We start from the raw sequence: 19,326 nt of genomic DNA on the forward strand, positions 1-19,326 counted from the left end.
AAACAAGGACCATAGGCGCGGGTTTTTAACTGTGGCGGATCCTTTATGGAGTTATGGAATGTTTGTACTGTACCACTCGTCCTAGGATATAACGTCATATTAAAGGTAAGAATAACGTCGGGCGAAATTCTCCTTTAAAATAATTGATATAAATATTTTTTGGAAATCTCTATGGGAAAAATGAATGAGCTCTCAATCGGTGGCACCACAAAATGGCCGCCATTGCTACAGTGTATGCCCTGTTCCATTGGTTCTCAACCTTTTCAGGCCTTGATGATTACTTTTGATGCAGTCTTTTTATTTTTTTATTTTTTTGAGGTATTAAAAAGCTTTTAAAAGTCCTTGGTAAAAAAAATAAGGTAAATTTATATAGCGCTTTTATCCAAAGCGCATTTCACACACACATTCACACACCGATGGAGGAGGAAACCATGCAAGGCACCAACCTGCTCATCAGGAGCAATTAGGGGTTCAGTGTCTTGCTCAAGGACACTTCAACACTTAACTCTTCTGGGGGAGCCCGGGATCGAACTGGAAACCTCACGGCTTCCATCCGGCCGCTCTACCCCTGAGCCACTGCCGCCCCCTTAAATTGTCACTTCACTACAATCTGGGGACCCCCCCCCCAAAAAAACATTATGTGGGGACCCCCCTGGGGGTCCTGGCCCACAGGTTGAGAACCACTGCCCTATACATATCATATCAATGTGGGGGTCCTTCACATGAGAAGGTCTGAGGACCACTGTGCTACACATACACACCCACAGGTGGAGGAACAGAGAAAGTAGCTAAGTACATTTACTCAAGTACTGTACTTAAGTACATTTGTAGGTACTTTTACTTTACCTGAGTTTGCCTCTGAGATGTAATAATAATAATAATAATAAACTTTATTTGTATAGCACCTTTCATGACATGAAATGCAGCTCAAAGTGCTTTACAGAGCAAGAATACAATTACAGTTAGAACCAATTTAACAATAAAGCAAACAAAAATAAAATAAAATAAAATAAAAGCAAAGGCATAAAACAACATTAAAATAGGCAATACAGTGAGGAATTAAAAATCAACCAAAGAATCAGCTAAAAGCAAGAGTGAAGTAATAGGTCTTGAGCTGTGCTTTAAAGCTATCGACAGAGGCTGCCTGTCTTAAGTGTAATGGGAGTTTATTCCACACTGTCGGTCCGTAAAAGCAGAATGCTGCTTCACCGTATTTTTTATATGTCATTGTAGGCACCTCGAGCAGGTCAGCACTTGAAGACCTGAGGGCCCGGTTTGGAACATATCTCTCTAGGCAGTCAGAGAGGTAGGAAGGTGCCAGACCATTTAGAGCTTTATAAACTATTAAAATAAATTTAAAATCAATCCTAAAAACAACCGGGAGCCAGTGTAGTGAAGCTAGAACTGGAGTGATATGTTCTCTCATCCTAGTTTTAGTTAAAAATCTGGCTGCCGCATTTTGAACAAGTTGTAATCTGTCAGTTGTTTTCTTTGGCAGGCCAGAGTAGAGTGCGTTGCAGTAATCAAGCCGAGAGAAAACAAAAGCGTGGATCAGCGTTTTTGCATCATCTAACGACAGATAGTCTCTAATTCGCGCAATATTTCTAAGATGAAAGAAAGCAATCTTGGTGACATGATTAATGTGTGTATTAAAATTCAATTCAGAATCGATAATAACCCCCAGGTTCTTTACTGTGGTGTTACTTTCTACAGCCAGGTTACCAAGTCTACTTGTTATTGATTCTCTCTGCTCACTGGAGCCAATTATGAGAACTGTTTTATCCTCATTTAGCTTAACACATTGAATGCCAAAAACGGTCCGGACCGTTTTTGAGGGTCCAAACGAGAAGTGCCGAAAACGGTCCGGACCGTTTTTGACCCAATTCTATTTTTATACATGTGGGCCACGTGGGGCGCTAAAACGAAACTTTGACATCACCCAAAGAGTTTCTGAGAAGAAGAGGCTGGATCTGGCTCCATGTCAAAAATCCTTCCGGTCGGCGTTTTCAATGTTATCTCCTTGACTAAAAGCTTAATATCTCCATTTCTTTTTAATGTGGTGGAAACGAGCCGTTTTCGATCGGCGATCACGCTGCAATGGAGGGTCGCGTTGGAAATATTATTGTTCCAGGCGTTAGTCGGGACCCTCCGCCGTCTCGCACGCACGCTTTGTTTACATGCACTTCCGCGTCCGAGCTTCTCACAGCACGAAACGTTTAACGCAAGTGGATGGAAGAAATGCAGGCACTCAACGTATAATATTTTAATAAACCTCTGGCACCCAATGTGTTAAGAAAGTTCTCACTCATCCAGCATTTTATACTGGACAGACAGGTCAACAATGGGTCTAGAGCGCAGGGGTCGTCTGGAGCTACTGAAAGATACAGCTGGGTATCATCAGCATAGAAATGGAAGTTCACTCCGTGATCGGCGATGAGTTCTCCCAGCGGTAGTATATACAGGGAGAACAATAAGGGACCCAGAATTGAGCCCTGTGGAATACCAGAACAGATGTTGTGTTTGTCTGAGTCAAAGTTAGCTAGACTGACAAAATAGCTTCTGCCTGTTAGGTAAGAGTAAAACCAAGACAAGGCTGTGCCTGACAAACCAATCCAGTACTCCAAACGTTGTAGTAGAATTGTGTGATCAATCGTATCAAAAGCAGGGGTTACGTCAAGGAGTAGGAGAACAGATACATTTTTGTCGTCAGCGGACACCCTAAGATCATTAATTACTTTTACAAGTGCTGTTTCTGTGCTATGACCTTTCCTGAAGCCAGATTGGAATTTGTTATGAACCTTATTGTTCTGTAGGAACACATCCAGTTGATGAAAGATAGTTTTTTCTAAGACCTTGCCCAGAAATGGCAGATTAGAGATTGGTCTATAATTACCCAGCACCAATGGATCAAGGTTGTGTTTCTTGAGTAACGGCCTGACTACAGCCGTTTTCAGTGAGTCTGGAAAGACGCCTGAAAGTAGAGAGCTGTTTACAATTCTTAGGATATCTCCAATAACACTGTCTAAAACCTCTTTGAGAAACGGGGTGGGTATTGCATCCAGTGAGCAAGATGATGATGTCATCTGTGATATAGTTTTACGGAGTTCCTCTTCATTAATTGCGCAGAATGATATTAGGCTTCCTCTGGAGTGATCTACATTTTTGCACCATGCACCATTTGCCGCATTTGCAGTGCTAGCAGCAGCATTCATAATACCAGCTCGAATGCTAAAAATTTTGTTTTCAAAAAAGGATGCGAACTCATCACACTTAGCTTTAGAAGCAGGGAGCGACTCCTTCTAAGCCTGGGGGGGGTTTAAGAGATGTTCAATGGTAGAGAATAAGACTCTGGCATTTTGCTTGTTGTCATTGATAATGCCTGAAAAATATGCCTGCCTTGCCAAGCGCAGTGCTTTGTTATAGGCCACTGTTGACTTCTTAAATATCTCTAGGTGGACAGTGAGTTAGTTTTTTCTCCAAATTCGCTCAGCTTTACGACATTCTTTCTTGAGTGAGCGCATGTGCTCGTTGATCCAGGGTGTTACTCTAGAGTTAAGTTTCTTTTTAGTTTTCATAGGAGCCACTATGTCGAGAGCTGACTCTAATTTGAGATTAAAATGTTGAACCATATCATTCACTGAGGGAGCATCAAGTAGGGGGGGCACCTGCACACACGCCAGATGACGAGGAAACTCGTTTGCTGCAGATGAGCTAAAAAAACGTTTTTTTATAGTATATTCTGTATTGTTTTTCCCTAGATCAGAGACAGTCATATTAAAACACAATAAATAGTGGTCTGTTAGTTCGGGCTTATCAATAATACTGTCAACAGTGATATTCAAACCTTTAGTGATCACCAAGTCCAGGGTATGGCCATGTTTATGTGTTGGCCCAACAACATGTTGAATAAAGTCAAAATTGTGCAGTAACTGTAGGAAACCCATAGCCACAACATCTGAAACAATGTCAACATGTAGATTAGCATCTCCAGTAATCAGAGTTCTGTCATAATTAGTGGAACAGATAGATAAAAGTTCTGATATTTCTGTTAGAAATAAGGCTTTGCTGCACTTTGGAGGTCGATACATACTAATCATAAGCACAGAGGATTGACTCTCCAATATGGTGGCCTGGTATTCAAATGATTTAAAACTGCCGAGGTTTGGCAGAGGTTTGAATTTTAAAGTGTCAGAAAAGATATTCGCCAGACCACCTCCTCTTTTTCCCTCACGTCCTGAGTGAATGAAACTCTACTTTGGTGGGCATGCTGCAGCTAGGGGCGTAGAAGTAAGCTAAAGTATTGAAACATGGACAAACATTGTACTTTTGATTCCATCACAATTACATGGAAACTTTAGTTGCAAGATGCAGATTTAGATTATTATTATATTACAAAACACGCCACAACCAATTAAGCCCTATTTCAATAAATAGGTTAATTTGAAAATAGTCGATCTGCCATTTTTGAAAAAACTAACTATGACACATTTTGAGTGAATACTTTCTCTATAAGTCAGATTTCCAATACATTTAAGTAAGTAAGAGTACTATTTCCAGTACTCTTACTTACTTACTCTTACAGTTACTTTTACCAGAGTATTTCTATAGTGCGGTGTTGCTACTTTTACTTGAGTAGAAAATAAAACAGTACTTTTTCCACCAGAGTGCAACCCACTGACCTAGATTCAGTCTACAGGTGCAGTAACATGATGTAGACATTAGAGGTCAGTGTGGTGCCCTGTATAGCCTACACTGCACCGCATCCTCTATATTTTTCACTGTTATTGATGTTTTATGAACATTTCTGGAGAATATGTGAATTTGCTTGGAAAATATCTAGATTTCAATATTACATCTTACTTTGTAATTTGTACTTCTTAACAATATTAACCTTGTTAAGTTGCTTGATTCAATTTTTTGATGTTTTATCAGACACGCCCCCCTCCTATATAAACTCATTGTAACTTATAAACTGCATATTAACCATGTTCAGTGAACATGTTCTCTGAAAACACACGTCCTGCTTCTGGTGAATGGCCGAGTCCTTCTCATGCTTTTCCCCCGCACACATACACAACGTAACATTTGTGTTTGATGTTCATCCTGAACCAACAAACCTAGCTAGCCCAACACAAATGTGGTACGGGGCTCCCTGGCTCAAAACATGTGCAGATGGGCGGGGGGGGGGGGGTGTATAGGGACAAATACATATTAATTTGGGTTTTTTGTTGTTGATGGATTGAATAGGCTACTTTATTAACAGTTTGCTAAATAGCACAGGTATAATTATACAATAATGATTAAAGGATAACACAAAAAGTCCCAAGGGCTTGTTTCCATTGTGGTCCTGCACTCATGTGGGCACTGGCGTATGGTGAATTCTAACGTTGACCGGGCCAGAATCTTAACCTCCCCCGAGGGGGGGGGGGTTCGCACAACAACGGCTGATAAGTCTATTGAGAATTACCGAGCCATTCCGGGTGGAAAACGGAACGCTCGTCCCAAAACACACTGCCCCATTTTTTTCGCGGACCGAGGCCGCCTGTTTAGACGCGGGCAGGGTGTTTCAGGACGTCGGTTCTTCTTCTATTACAATTCTGAATGGAGAGGTGCTCATCTCTGCGCTATAGATGGGTTTCCTGTTTGTAAACATGAGAGGATGATGCGCGCGCAGTGGAGGGTTGAGCAGTAGAGGGCGCTATTACCTGCAGCAGCTCTAGTCAAATGTACATTCATAAAATAAATGGTCTTCACCGGGTTTAATGAAAGTAGATTAAATGATGCAGTTTGTAATATCTTCTTTACTCAATAAAAATGTTTTGTCGGAAGTTGGATCTGTTTGTATATAATAGCAGCATTATGCCTATTATGCCTATAATAGCAGCATTATGCCTATCTAAATCCCGAAAATAACAACAGAGTGAAGGGCGCTTCCGGTTCGTTCTACCCCACGCATGCGCAGATTGCTCACTCTGCTCTGTGATGACGTCGCGCGGAATCCCATCTATGGAGAACCGGTTTGACGGCGAAACTGGTTTTCTAATGGCCACTCATTAAAAATTCGGCCGAATGCAAATGAGCCCTATTTGAAAACAAAGGTGACTTAAAGGGTGAGGCCTGCTAATGTTGTTAAGTTGATTTTTTGTTTTTTTCCCCCCTGGCGGATCTTACCCCTGCACAGGGGCAAGCATGGGTTCACACTTCACACAGACCGGGCCATGGCCTTGTTGGCCCCAATGAGCGTACGTCTCTGCATGTGGGCCTACATGACAATGTTTGAGAACCACTCAAGCTCAAAGTCGCTTATAATAAGCGGACATGGCAACACTGGTTCCGACCAAAGAGACGACAGCATTGTATTGTTTTCACATTCACCACTAGATGGCGCTGAGGCAGCGCTGCTGGAGTGACGTGTTGTTAGCTTGTAGATCTGCTATTTTCAAATGTATATAGGGCTGAAGTGGTTAATGTATGTTTGTAATAATAATTACAATATACAAAGGAACTAGTAACTAAAGTTTTAAAATAATTGTAGTGGAGTAAAAGTATAATATTTACCTCTGAGATGTAACGGAGTAGAAGTAAAAGTACTGAAAAAAGGAAATACTCCAGTAAAGTGAAACAATACCTCAACATTGTACTTGATTGATTGATTGAACTTAAGAACAGTAATTGAGTAAATGTACTTACTTTACACCACTGGCCTCCGAAATGTAGTGGAGTAAAATAAACAGAAAATTAGAAATACTCCAGTAAAGTAAAACAATACCTCAAAATTGTACTTAAGAAAAGTACTTGAGTAAATGTACTTACTAGTTACTTTACATGCAGGACCGCGCAGATCATTGAAGCTGCCGTGTTAAAAATAAGGTATCCTGGTGGTCACATCTGGTATTGCAAAGACTTACGCCTTTAAAACGCTGCTGCGCGTAAGTTTGTCGTTTGAAAACTCTAGTGCGCATGCTCCTTTGACAACAACGTCTTGCGTCATGCGGAAGTAGAGTGTACTTCCGGGTGAGCATCTTGCATTGAAATGAATAGATGGGGGCGGGGCCGTCCGTTCTCTAGATATATTATAACTATGGGCTGGACTAGGATGGTGTTGCCATGTCTGCTTTTTATAAGCGGCTTTGGCCTTGTTTTTCTGTAAAGTTGCCTGTAAATATTGGTGTTTACGGGGTTTTTTTAAACTTGTTTTTATAGTTGTTTGGGCTTGCTTCCATTTTTCTTCTTTTTAAATGAATGTTTAAACCAGTGGTTCTCAAGCATCTGCATGTCAAGGACGACCAAATGAATGTATTTCTCCGCAGACCCCCATCTGAAAAAAATGTTTCAAATAATAATTCCAAATATTTTTATTTTCAACATCTTTCTGAAAATACCAGATCTACAAGCTTGTAGATCGGCTATTTTCAAGTAGCCAATGAATGCATATAGGTTTAAAATGAATGTAGCCGATAGTAATAGGCTACATGATTCATTTTCAATGAATTGAGTAAAGGACCCCAATGGAAAAAACAAGCCATAGCGCTTTCTTGGGTTTAAAATCCTCTTAGCAGACCTTGTATTGAACTGTACTTTCCTGTCCTTTCTTTGCAAACTGCTAATAAAGTATCTAATCAATCAAGTCTCTTCTTCTGGCCTTTTTTTCATAGACCTAGCTGCTTATTTCTCTCACAAAATCTGGCAACAGTGGTCTAGGCGGGATTCACATCTCTGAGGAGAAACAACAGTTTGATAAAAACACCGTCACCGCTTCCAGCCTTTCTTTCCTCAGTAACTGAACTACTTGGACAAACTGAGAAAACCTGAACTAGGATTCATAATTACATTGAAGTCCATCTGAACGTAAGAATAACAAGCTTTTATCTTCGAACTGCACTGTGTGTGTGCGTGTGCGTGTGCGTGCGTGCGTGTGCGTGTGCGTGTGTGTGTGTGTGTAAAGCAGATGAGATACCATAAGGATGCTGTTATCATTCAGGTTGTTTCATTCACGAGCAGACGTTGGCCCGTGTCAACATTACAGTCATCACCATAGTGATACATCCGGTTAAATACATGACAAGTCGATGGCCTATCGATCTCATCGATCTAGACCCTGTAACAAACATGTTGTTTCTATTTGGTTGATTTCCACAGAGCACCACAGGAGGAGATCTACTCCATCAAGAGAGATGGTCTCCAAAAGATCTTTAGCATGGTCAGAGGAACAGCGAGAGATGGACCAGGGACATGGACAGTTTGATGCAACGCTGCAACCCGTAGTAAAGTTGTACAGGATAGGTATGTACCTACTGTTTTATTTACAGCTAGTTAACAGGTGCTCCTTTTTGAAGTACGTATAACTTTGCATAACTTAAAGCTTCCCTCTGTAACTTCAGGGTTTCCTGCAGGCAAAACGTTAGCCTAGAGGGATTCCCCGGGGAGTAGTCTCGCGTATCTCTGAATGCTATATAGAGTCTGGAATTACACCTCCTGAATGCTATATAGAGTCTGGAACTACACCTCTCCAAATCCGAGAGGGGAAGCTGTGATTAACGCTCACAAAAATATATTTTAAAATATCTTTAGATTATTTTTTTAATTTACATTTCTGCTAAGCAGCAAGCTATATGTGCTTCGATTATTTCAATTGATATTAGGATAATGTTATGTCACACTGTGAAACATTATGAGCTTGTAGAGCAGCTATTTTGTCCTTTTTTTTTATTATCTTGATTGCTTTTGCAGTGAGCCACGGGACTCACTGCCTGTGTGTGTGCTTGCTAACGCAGGGGCGTGCTTAGGGATTAGTTAGCCCCTTTCGGCACCCTGTTTACCTTTTTTGTATTTGGGAAGGCAGTATCCAGGGTCCCTTGACAGTCAATCCACTCTCCCATGTACCCGTTGGTACTACTGTCTGCTCCCGGGCAAATATAATGTCGCCTAAGTGTTGCATAGATTTTTTAAAGATACCATCAAATGCAGTAGGCTCCCGCCAAAACATGTGTTAATCGGCGCTGATCGGCGTTGCCGTTAAACATTTTTTATCATTTCTTAAAACTTTTTTAGCTTCTCTCTTCCCCACTTCCCATGTCCCGCCTCCCCGCGTTGTGATTGGCTATTAAAAACATACATTAAAGCATGTACGAGCTCGGCCAAGGCAGTAACGTAGGACGCGCAGCTAGCCAATCACAACGCGGGGAGGCGGGACATGGGAAGTGGGGAAGAGAGACGCTAAAGTTAAAAAAAATTATAAACAAAATGTTTAACGGCAACGCCAATCAGCGCTGATTAACACATGTTTCCGCGGGAGCCTACTGAGAGTGGATTGACTGTCAAGGGACCCTGGATACCGCCTTCCCAAATACAAAAAAGGTAAAACAGGGTCCCAAAAGGGGTCAGGATCAGGAGGCCCTAGGCAAACCCCAGTATGAGGCCCCTGGATCGGGACTCATGTGGGTCGGAGAAGGAGGGACTAGGACAGGGGGGTGGTGCTAAGGTGGTGGAGGAGGTGCTAAGGTGAGAACCAGGTATACTTAATGAACTGGAGGCGTGTCCACATAAAACATAATTTGAACACTTTCTGTACACTCTTTTCCTCCTAGTATAACCATAATACCTGATGATTATGTTTTAGGGGGGGAAACAATCACTGAAAATCACGGCACCCCGTCTTTAAGGGTCGCGAGTAAATACCCCTTTATTTTTTCTTTCCTACACATTGTTTTTAATTATTTCAAAAGAGTTAAAACAAACTAAATCATTTTTCAAAAGAATTCCATGTCGGCATTCTCAGTTATATAGCATTGTTTTTCAGTCTGTTTTCTCAGTCACTGTTATAACTACAGTATATCACCTAAAAAAAAACATTATGAAGAAGAATAGCTACTTTAACTATTGACGTCAAAAACGAACAATGCAATTTGTAAGGAGCCAGTGATGCTGCTAGCCCTGCATCCTGTGTCTCTGACGCACATTTTTAATAAAGGACGCATTAACATGTGCACAGGGGCACTTCATTGAGAATGGAGTCCTGATGCGCAAGTGTGTGCCGCATGGCCAAGGGTTCATTGGAGACCCACTTTTCCAAATTGTGATTCCTTCCAAATTCCAGGAGGTAATTTTGCGCATTGCTCACTATGAGTCGTGGCATATGGGGGTGCGTAAAACTTACGATAAGGTTTTGAAAAAGTCATTTTTGGCCCCTTGTTAAAAGAAGCGTGGCAATGTATATCAAAACCTGTAATACAAAAGAAAATAAAACAGGAAAACAAAATCAATCCATCCAAGTGGCTTATTGGGTCCCTAACTTCGAAAATTCTCAGCCCAAATCTGCTAAGGTTATGGGGACAGATTTGTGTGAGCGTGGCTCTGAGCTGTGTTTTTTCAGACCAAATGATGTCATTGCGGCTCCGGAGGGAGACGCAAAAGTTGTGTCAACCATGTGAAACCATGTGTCTGCGGGTCACAGGTGCACAGTGCACCATGGAGTTCTTCTCATCCTGTCTGCATCTGTAATGCACACAGGAAGGAGAAACATAAGAACATAATGTGGATGCTTTATTTAGGGCCCCATAAATTAATTCTGTGTTCATTATCTGTTTTGCACGGGCCTTAACCTTTCTCTTAAAGGCTCCAAGGTACCAGTTGCTGAAGGGGGGGGGGCAGAAGCAGAATGGATATGTGAACTGGTGGGGGGGGGGGGGTAGTTTAAAAGTGGGCTAATTTTTGGTAAATGTGTACAAATTTGTAGTCTGTTTATTCATTTATAGCTCACATTTTGGGCCAGGGTTCCCTGTGGGACCCTGTTTTGAAAGGGGTGGGGGGTTGTGACGGCCCCCTGGGGCCTTTGCTAGGGTTCTGTGTGTGTGCATAGTACTGCCTAATCATTGTCTGTTGCAGTGCTGGTTTGGAGGGTGGAGTCAGAGACAATCAGTGGAAGGGGGACACACACTTATTTATGCATTACTTCCGTGTCGCTTCCACTTTTTTGTTATGGCCTTGGAGCCAGACCATAACCGTTAATGGTTGTTTTTGTGCTGTTGTTGCTTCTCATTATGGCTGAGCTCCTGCTTTGTAAAATGTCAGACTGATCTAGGCCTTTAACAAAAAAGAAAAATGAAAATAGCCGATCTACAAGAATCGACCTTACAGATGTGCTGGTCTAGCTGAATTTTTTACATTAAATATGTATTTTCACTTGGTGTTTTCATTTGGATGAGGAACAATTATTTTAGCACTTATCACAGCTAGTGAGTCAGTGACTGCACCTCTAAACAGAACATGATAAAACTTATATAAACACTCAACACAAGTATTATTACTTTAACTGTGGTGATAACTGTGACAGTTTGGTACTGAATGTTGAAAACTGGGTTATTTAAATGTATTTAGAGATATTTATGGGGACTAGGGACACCCGGCTTGGAACAGGAACGATCCCAGCCAATCCAGAATGTCTGGTCACCGTGCACTACGTTGAAAACATGACATCATCACTGTGCACTACGTTTAAAACATGACATCATCACTGTGCACTACGTTGAAAACATGACATCATCTGTGCACTAATTTGAAAACATGACATCATCACTGTGCACTACGTTGAAAACATGACATCATCACTGTGCACTACGTTGAAAACATGACATCATCACTCTGCACTACGTTGAAAACATGACATCATCACTGTGCACTACGTTGAAAACATGACATCATCACTGTGCACTACGTTGAAAACATGACATCATCACTGTGCACTACGTTGAAAACATGACATCATCACTGTGCACTACGTTGAAAACATGACATCATCACTGTGCACTACGTTGAAAACATGACATCATCACTGTGCACTACGTTGAAAACATGACATCATCACTCTGCACTACGTTGAAAACATGACATCATCACTGTGCACTACGTTGAAAACATGACATCATCACTGTGCACTACGTTGAAAACATGACATCATCACTGTGCACTACGTTGAAAACATGACATCATCACTGTGCACTACGTTGAAAACATGACATCATCACTGTGCACTACGTTGAAAACATGACATCATCACTGTGCACTACGTTGAAAACATGACATCATCACTGTGCACATGTTGAAAACATGACATCATCTCTGTGTGACCACCGTCAACGTGTTTATTCTATTCCTTCATTCCAGACCAGTGTGTGGAGTCCAGCCTGCAGGTGAAGATCAGTTCTCCAGAACCAACCAGCACCGTTTCTATTAAACAGGAACCTGAAGATGACGTTAAAGTTGAAGTTAAAGAAGAACACCTGGACGCCAGTAAGTTTCTTTGTTTGTTTGTTTCTTTTTTTCATTCTTTCTTTCTTTCTTTTTGGTTTCATTTCTTGCTTGCTTGCTTTTCATTCTGTTGCAGGGCAATCACCTTATGAAGTTTCAGTTTACATTCATCAAACAAACATCATGATATATTAATGTTGCAGACAGTGATGACTCACCGGCTTCGAATGCTATCAATACATTGAATGGGACAATATCACGTTTTATCAGACCATTAAATGGGTGAGTAGGCGACATACTGACCTACCAGTGATTTATCAGACCATTCATCTGACGTAATCAGGAGATACTGACCTACCCGGAGGCAGAGCCGTCCCCACAACATGATTTACCATTCTGTGCGTATCGGTGCATAACTCGGAAGGCGCTGAGTCGGCTCAAGCAAACGTCGCAACGTTCGGGATGGCAACTTGCTCGCTTTAGCTCGCTCGGTGGTCCCTCACGTGGCTCGAGTTCGCTTGAGACTGAGCGCCTCCGTCATGGTTCAAAACCGAAACCGAAACTTAACTTATATAAGTCATCTCCGTCGGTAGGTCAGTATGTCATGATAACACCCAATGAATGGTCTGATAAATTCATATTTCTCGTCATATTTTGCTAAGGCACGGGCTGAGAGAATTACAAGATTTTGTGTTTTCAGTGGGTTTCCACTAGATGGCGCTGTTCGCTAACCTGGGAGTCACCATTTGACTCCCATCAAAGCAAAGCAGCAGCGGGTCACGTGATCGCAAAAAAAACAGCCGTTCACTTCCTTGTTGTTCGATTTCGAAAAGTGGCTTTTTCTCTGTTTCTGTTGCTTTTTGGCGAAAACAGCCTACATTCAACTGCCCATCACTATGCAACGGATGATCGCGGCGTCTGATGATCCCCGACATGCCAGACTCACAACAAGAGATGTTATGATGTAAATCAGTTTAAAATGATACTACACCCAATTAAAGGTCTGCTCTGGACTAGAATGTAGGCCTGAACCCTAATCACACTGTTCACCTGACACTTGGGCTTCATGTACTGTCTTTGAAAATCACTTCTTTACACCCTCTGTTCCCTCAGTTCTACATTCAACCTTCACCTACAACCCATGTCACATCAAAGTCCTTATTCTGTTCCTTCATTCCAGAGCCATGTGTGGAGTCCAGCCTGCAGGTGAAGATGAGTTCTCCAGCACCGACCAGCACTGTTTATTATAAACAGGAAGCTGAAGCTGAAGTTAAAGTTGAAGAATACCACCTGGACTTTGGTATGTATCATGCTGAGTGTCCCTCTTTCAATTATCATGGAATATTTAAATCTAAATATACAGTATTAAGCATTAACTATTAGATATTAATATTACTATTTTTTAAATTTAGAGTAGACAATAATTTACCCCTTTCTCTCCCCAATTTAGTCGTTATGCCAGTTAATTCCTCCCCACACACATTTCTGTGTTGTCACTGCTGTCCTACTCCTCCCGCCCAACACTCCCCGCTGACAGCCCGCAGGAGTACATGCAATGACCAATATCACCCTCCCCGCCACGGGGGAGGAACCAATGGTGTTCACGTAGACGCCCGACAAAGCCGGCTGCACCACGGTGGATTCGAACCCACAACCTCTGTGGTGGTGGGCAGGGAACTAACTCTGAGATATTAATTCAGAAGATAACAACCACTTTTTGGAACTCATTACCACATCTGAAAGCACATAATCCTTTTGTGCAAATGCATAACAAAAGAAAAGCTGACCATAAAATAAAACTTAATAATAATCACATTTCAAAATACGATGTCACTAACTCTTTGACTGACAGGAATAAAACAAAATTGCCAGTGACAAAAAAGCCTATGCCAGCGACTTTCGAGTGTGCCCGCTGCCTCTTTGCCCCACCGGGAGTCAAACGGTGACTCACAGGCTAGCGAACAGCGCCATCTAGTGGAATACCACTGAAAACACAAAATATAATCATTCTCGTCGTTGGCAGGCTGCACCTGAGCAAAATTTGACGAGAAATCTCGTCCTACCGGGGAAAGCTTCTTATCACCTGACAGGGGAGAGTTTCCCCGGTAGGACGTAGTGCGTGGAAGGAACACGTTATTCCAACCAGTTCCTTTCCCCTCCATCAGGCGCCCCGGCTGATCAGGGGGAGACAGTATAAAGACCAGGATTACTGCATGTTTTTGTGAGGGTACCTACCCTAGGAGACACGGGGAGAACATGCAAACTCCACACAGAAAGGCCCTTTCACCAACCCCACCTAGCGTATGGGCACTGATGACGCGGAGGAGAAGACGCGCCCACAGCGTCCCCGGCGGGAATCGAACCCAGGACCTTCTAGCTGTGAGGCGACAGCGCTACCGACTGCGCCATAGTGCCACCTATTTCCATGAATTTACCTTGGAAAAGGGTTAGTTGTGGTCACATCTCCACTATAGGTTTAGTTGTGGACACATCTCCCCACTTTAGGTCCTTACCCGGTGTTTCTGATGATCTTTAATCAGGCACCTACCATGTAAACTGGGTATCAATCAACAGGGTTGTGCCGTCACACTAATTTCATGATACGATACGGTACACGATATTGCGCTCACGATACCGATACGATACAACAACAAAAAACTCGCAAGGATGCACCTGGGACGTATCATCAGTGTTGTAGCATGTGGTCGACGGGTGTTTCGGGTCTCGCAACAACACCCTCGCCCAGGTGACCCAGCTTGGGTTGATCAAGCCCCCGACTTACTTCCCAGTAGCTAACCACGGTCAGTCCTCTTAGGGAAAGACCGGGCCCCTCACTCCTTTCCTGAGTCCCTTCCTACTTCAAAGGATGACTATGGAGTTAGAATCATGACAAGAGTCAGGGTTGTCCCTGGCTCAAAATAAGCCTTATTACTGTATGGTGACTTAGTTGTGGTCAGTCATGCTTCTTGTTTATACATTTAGAAAGTTAAGAAGTATTTTTTTTTAATTAAAGTTCTTATTCTATTCCTTCATTCCAGACCAGTCTGTGGAGTTCAGCCTTCAGGCGAACATGAGTTCTCCAGCATCAACCGCCACCATTTCTGTTGAAGAGGAACCTCAGCCTGAAGTTGAAGTTGAAGAAGACTGCCTGGACACCAGTATGTTTAACGCTCTCTTTCTTGCTTTGTTTTATTCTGTTCGGTTGTAGGGCTTTCACCACAATACACGTTTTAGTGTGATTAATATTGGCAGAAATATCACCATAAGGATGTTTGTATACAGTAGTCATCATTAAAACAATATCACACTAGCCACATGTTTAATGCCGGCCTTACACCAACCGACCGTCAAATGATTTCACTGATGATATGCAGTCAAGTCATAATAAAATCAGGACAAGATGTGGCGCGCTCCTGTCACTCAGTCGTTGCTCAGTCGTTTGATGTAAGGTGGTGGTTTGAGACGACTTTTACCCTGATGTGATGATGGCTCCGATTCTGCCCTGATCATATCAAACATGTTTGATATTATCGAAGTCATGGCAGTCATGACTGAAGTGTAATGATGCAAACGTTGTCAACACCCAATACTTGCGCTTTCTTTCTCATAAACGGGAAGGTAAACATTACCGTAGACGATATTCCTCAGCAATGCAGTGCTCCATCTCTCCCTTTCTCTCATACTGCGCTTGTATAAAAATAATGCCATAATTGATTAGTTGACAAATTCCTATGACTATTAGTCAACCTCTCAAGGACACCACTAGAGTTTACAGGAGATGTGTGTGGAAAGAAGCATAAACTCACTTTAATTCAAACTGTTGTTTGTATCATGAGTACATCCCACAAAGAACAGGGATATTACACAGCAATCAAATGACATACTTTAATTTGTTTTTGAAACTAGGTTGATGTTTTGGGGGTTCATCCTAAAGATCACCACCCAGTGCTGCCTTGCTATCCTTTCCCATACTATCACCTTGCACTCTCTGATCTCTTTCAGACTAGCTTTCCTACATAATATATAGTCCACCTGTGTGCACCTACCTCCACTCTTATACGTTACCCTGTGTTGTCTATTTCAGATACCTGTCCTGCCCTGTCTTCAGTTAAACCAAGACGTTGCTGCTGTGACCAGTGTGGAAAGAAATTCGCTAAAGTTTCTAATCTCAAATTACACCAAAGAATTCACACTGGAAAGAAGCCTTATTGCTGTGACCAGTGTGGGACAAACTTTACTCGGAAATTAAATCTTATTACACACAAGAGAATTCACACTGGAGAGACGCCTTACTGCTGTGACCAGTGTGGGACAAGCTTCACTCGAATATCTAGCCTTGAGACACACAAAATAATTCACACTGGAGAGAAGCCTTATTGCTATGACCAGTGTGGGAGAGGCTTCACTCAGATGTCTACTCTTAAAACACACAAGAGAATTCACACTGGAGAGAAGCCTTACTGCTGTGACCAGTGTGGGACAAACTTTACTCGGATGTCAAAACTTATAACACACAAGAGAATTCACTCTGGAGAGAAGCCTTACTGCTGTGACCAGTGTGGGATAGGCTTCGCTCACATGTCTAGTCTTAAAAAACACAAGAGAATTCACACTGGAGAGAAGCCTTATTGCTGTGACCAGTGTGGGAGAGGCTTCACTCAGATGTCTACTCTTAAAACACACAAGAGAATTCACTCTGGAGAGAAGCCTTACTGCTGTGACCAGTGTGGGAAAGACTTCAATCACATGTCTAGTCTTAAAAAACACAAGAAAATTCACACTGGAGAGAAGCCTTACTGCTGTGACCAGTGTGGAAAGAAATTCGCTAAAGTTTCTAATCTCAAATTACACCAAAGAATTCACACTGGAAAGAAGCCTTATTGCTGTGACTTGTGTGGGACAAACTTTACTCGGATATTAAATCTTATAACACACAAGAGAATTCACACTGGAGAGACGCCTTACTGCTGTGACCAATGTGGGAGAGGCTTCTCTCACATATCAGCCCTTAAAACACACAAGATAATTCATACTGGAGAGAAGCTTTACTGCTGTGACCAGTGTGGGAGAGGCTTCACTAACATGTGTAATCTTAAAACACACAAGAGAATACACACTGGAAAGAGTGGAGTGAAAAAAAGACACCGGAACATCCATTCTGGAGAGAGAAGCCGTTCTGCTGTGACTCATCCAGGACCATCAGGAGAGAGAAGCCTTTCTGCTGTGACCCATCCAGGACTAACTCAGTAAAACAAGGGGAACCTGAAGACCACCAGGACCTCAGTAAGTTTAAATGTCTCTGTTTCTTTCTCTCAGGCCCAGGCTGCTAACAGTTCCACTATTGGACTAGGGATGGGTATCAGTAATGGGAAAATACAATCCAAGTGAGTGTGTATTTCACACACCGGATCCTCAGCAATACTCCTTCCAAGTGTGAAGTCCATCGTATTAGTGGTTTCCAAATAGGAGAAGTATGGTCATACATACAGACAGACACATTCCTGGAATCTATGGATAGTCTTTTTGTTTATTCAATGCTTTACAAGCGTTGCTTCATCCATTGTATTACTTGTAAAGTGTCAATATCAGTAAACAAGGATCATCATGTTCACCTGAACATGGTACAAAGATAAGAAAAGAAAAGAACAATAATGAAGTAATCCCCCCGTTTAGTAACGAGAAAAACGAGGGTCAAACGCGTCCATGGCACTGTGGAGTTAACAGAGTTAATGTTTTACTCAGTGCTATGTCCATGCATAATACCAGTGGTGGAAAAAGTACTCAAATGTTTTATACTTGCAATGTAGAAGTACTCTGTTACAAGTAAAAGTCAGAAATAAAAAATGTACCAAAAGTAAAAGTACTAAAATGTTTGAAAATAGCAGATCTACAAGCTCACGACGCGTTGCTTCGCGACACGTTGTGAGCTTGTAGATCGGCTATTTTCAAAAAGCCTAGGTATAAAATAGGGCCGAAGTGGTTAATGTATGTTTTATAATGTAATAATTTATATCTGCAAAGTAACTAGTAACTGAAGTTTTCAAATAATTGTAATGGAGTAAAAGTACAATATTTGCATCTGAGATGTAGTGGAGTAGAAGTAAAAGTACTGAAAATTGGAAATACTCCAGTAAAGTAAAAGTACCTCAAAATTGTACTTAAGTACAGTAAATGTACTTAGTTACTTTATACCACTGCATGTTACCATGTGCTGTCTTGCTTTGACATCAACATGTTCCACTCTCTCACAGGCTCCGTGCAGCAGCTCTGAGTCATCTGATGAGTGATGTCCACCTAGCAGAGTCCTCTGGACCTCCAGGAGGATCAACCTGTGTGATCTGATGTCTCTGGACCTCCAGGAGGATCAACCTGTGTGATCTGATGTCTCTGGACCTCCAGGAGGATCAACCTGTGTGATCTGATGTCTCAACCGGCCCTTATTTTAGAACATCTAATCATCAAATGATTTCCCCCCCAAAGTATGGATGCTGGTGGTTATTATAATATGCCAAATCAAATCAGGTTTTAACCACTTGAACCCCAGCATTTATACTTTTTAAAAAAAGGGTTCAAGTGGTTAACTCATTGACAAGTATACTCGTAGCCATAGATAGTTTTATTCTGGCAGTTAATGAGTTAATATAATATACAAAAACCAGATAGCTACATGTTACCATAGTTACCATAGTTACCATAGTTTGAGCTTGTATTTAGAGTTGCTGAGTTTGGAGTTTGAATTAACCTGATTGTTTAAAATGTTTATTCATAATAAATGTCTCACATTGTGGACTGTTTCCATAGTAGGACATTTTGTTTTTTTATTTCGCACACAGAACCAGGAGAAAACTTGATCCAAAGATTTACTGCTCCATTCACTTCCTGGTTAAAGTATTTGGGAAATATTCTGTATCTCGGCTCCTGTGTTTTACTATGTATTTTTGGCGAGACATGCTATTTTCAACGCGTATAACAAGTGAACGGGAGGTCGTGATGGCTTTTTCTTCTTCGCGGAAGCACAGTGAAACCCTCAGTGATTAGCAACCATCAGGGGATCGATCATACTGGAGATAGATATTCTGT

At 41.9% G+C, this 19,326-nt stretch overlaps 1 protein-coding gene across 1 annotated transcript; it reads left to right on the plus strand.

Annotated features, from left to right (window-relative positions):
* The first annotated feature begins 7,782 nt into the window (after positions 1-7,782).
* LOC308100406 (uncharacterized protein) lies at positions 7,783-18,736 on the plus strand. Its single transcript, XM_080449449.1, has 6 exons — positions 7,783-7,848; positions 8,140-8,283; positions 12,163-12,288; positions 13,427-13,546; positions 15,285-15,404; positions 18,498-18,736. Exons 2-6 carry the CDS (start codon positions 8,175-8,177, stop codon positions 18,515-18,517), a joined length of 495 nt encoding a protein of 164 aa, XP_080305575.1. The 5' UTR covers positions 7,783-7,848; positions 8,140-8,174; the 3' UTR covers positions 18,518-18,736.
* The last annotated feature ends 590 nt before the right edge of the window (positions 18,737-19,326 follow it).

The sequence above is a fragment of the Gymnoscopelus braueri genome (genome assembly GCF_963280865.1).
Source record: "Gymnoscopelus braueri genome assembly, chromosome: 14".
Lineage (NCBI taxonomy): Eukaryota > Metazoa > Chordata > Actinopteri > Myctophiformes > Myctophidae > Gymnoscopelus > Gymnoscopelus braueri.

Excerpts from the sequence above, each read along its gene's own strand:
- LOC308100406 (XM_080449449.1), top strand. The coding sequence starts at position 8,175 with ATGGTCTCCAAAAGATCTTTAGCATGGTCAGAGGAACAGCGAGAGATG. Across the intron at positions 13,547-15,284 it reads AGAATACCACCTGGACTTTG|ACCAGTCTGTGGAGTTCAGC; the intron begins GTATGTATCATG and ends CCTTCATTCCAG. Across the intron at positions 15,405-18,497 it reads AGAAGACTGCCTGGACACCA|GCTCCGTGCAGCAGCTCTGA; the intron begins GTATGTTTAACG and ends ACTCTCTCACAG.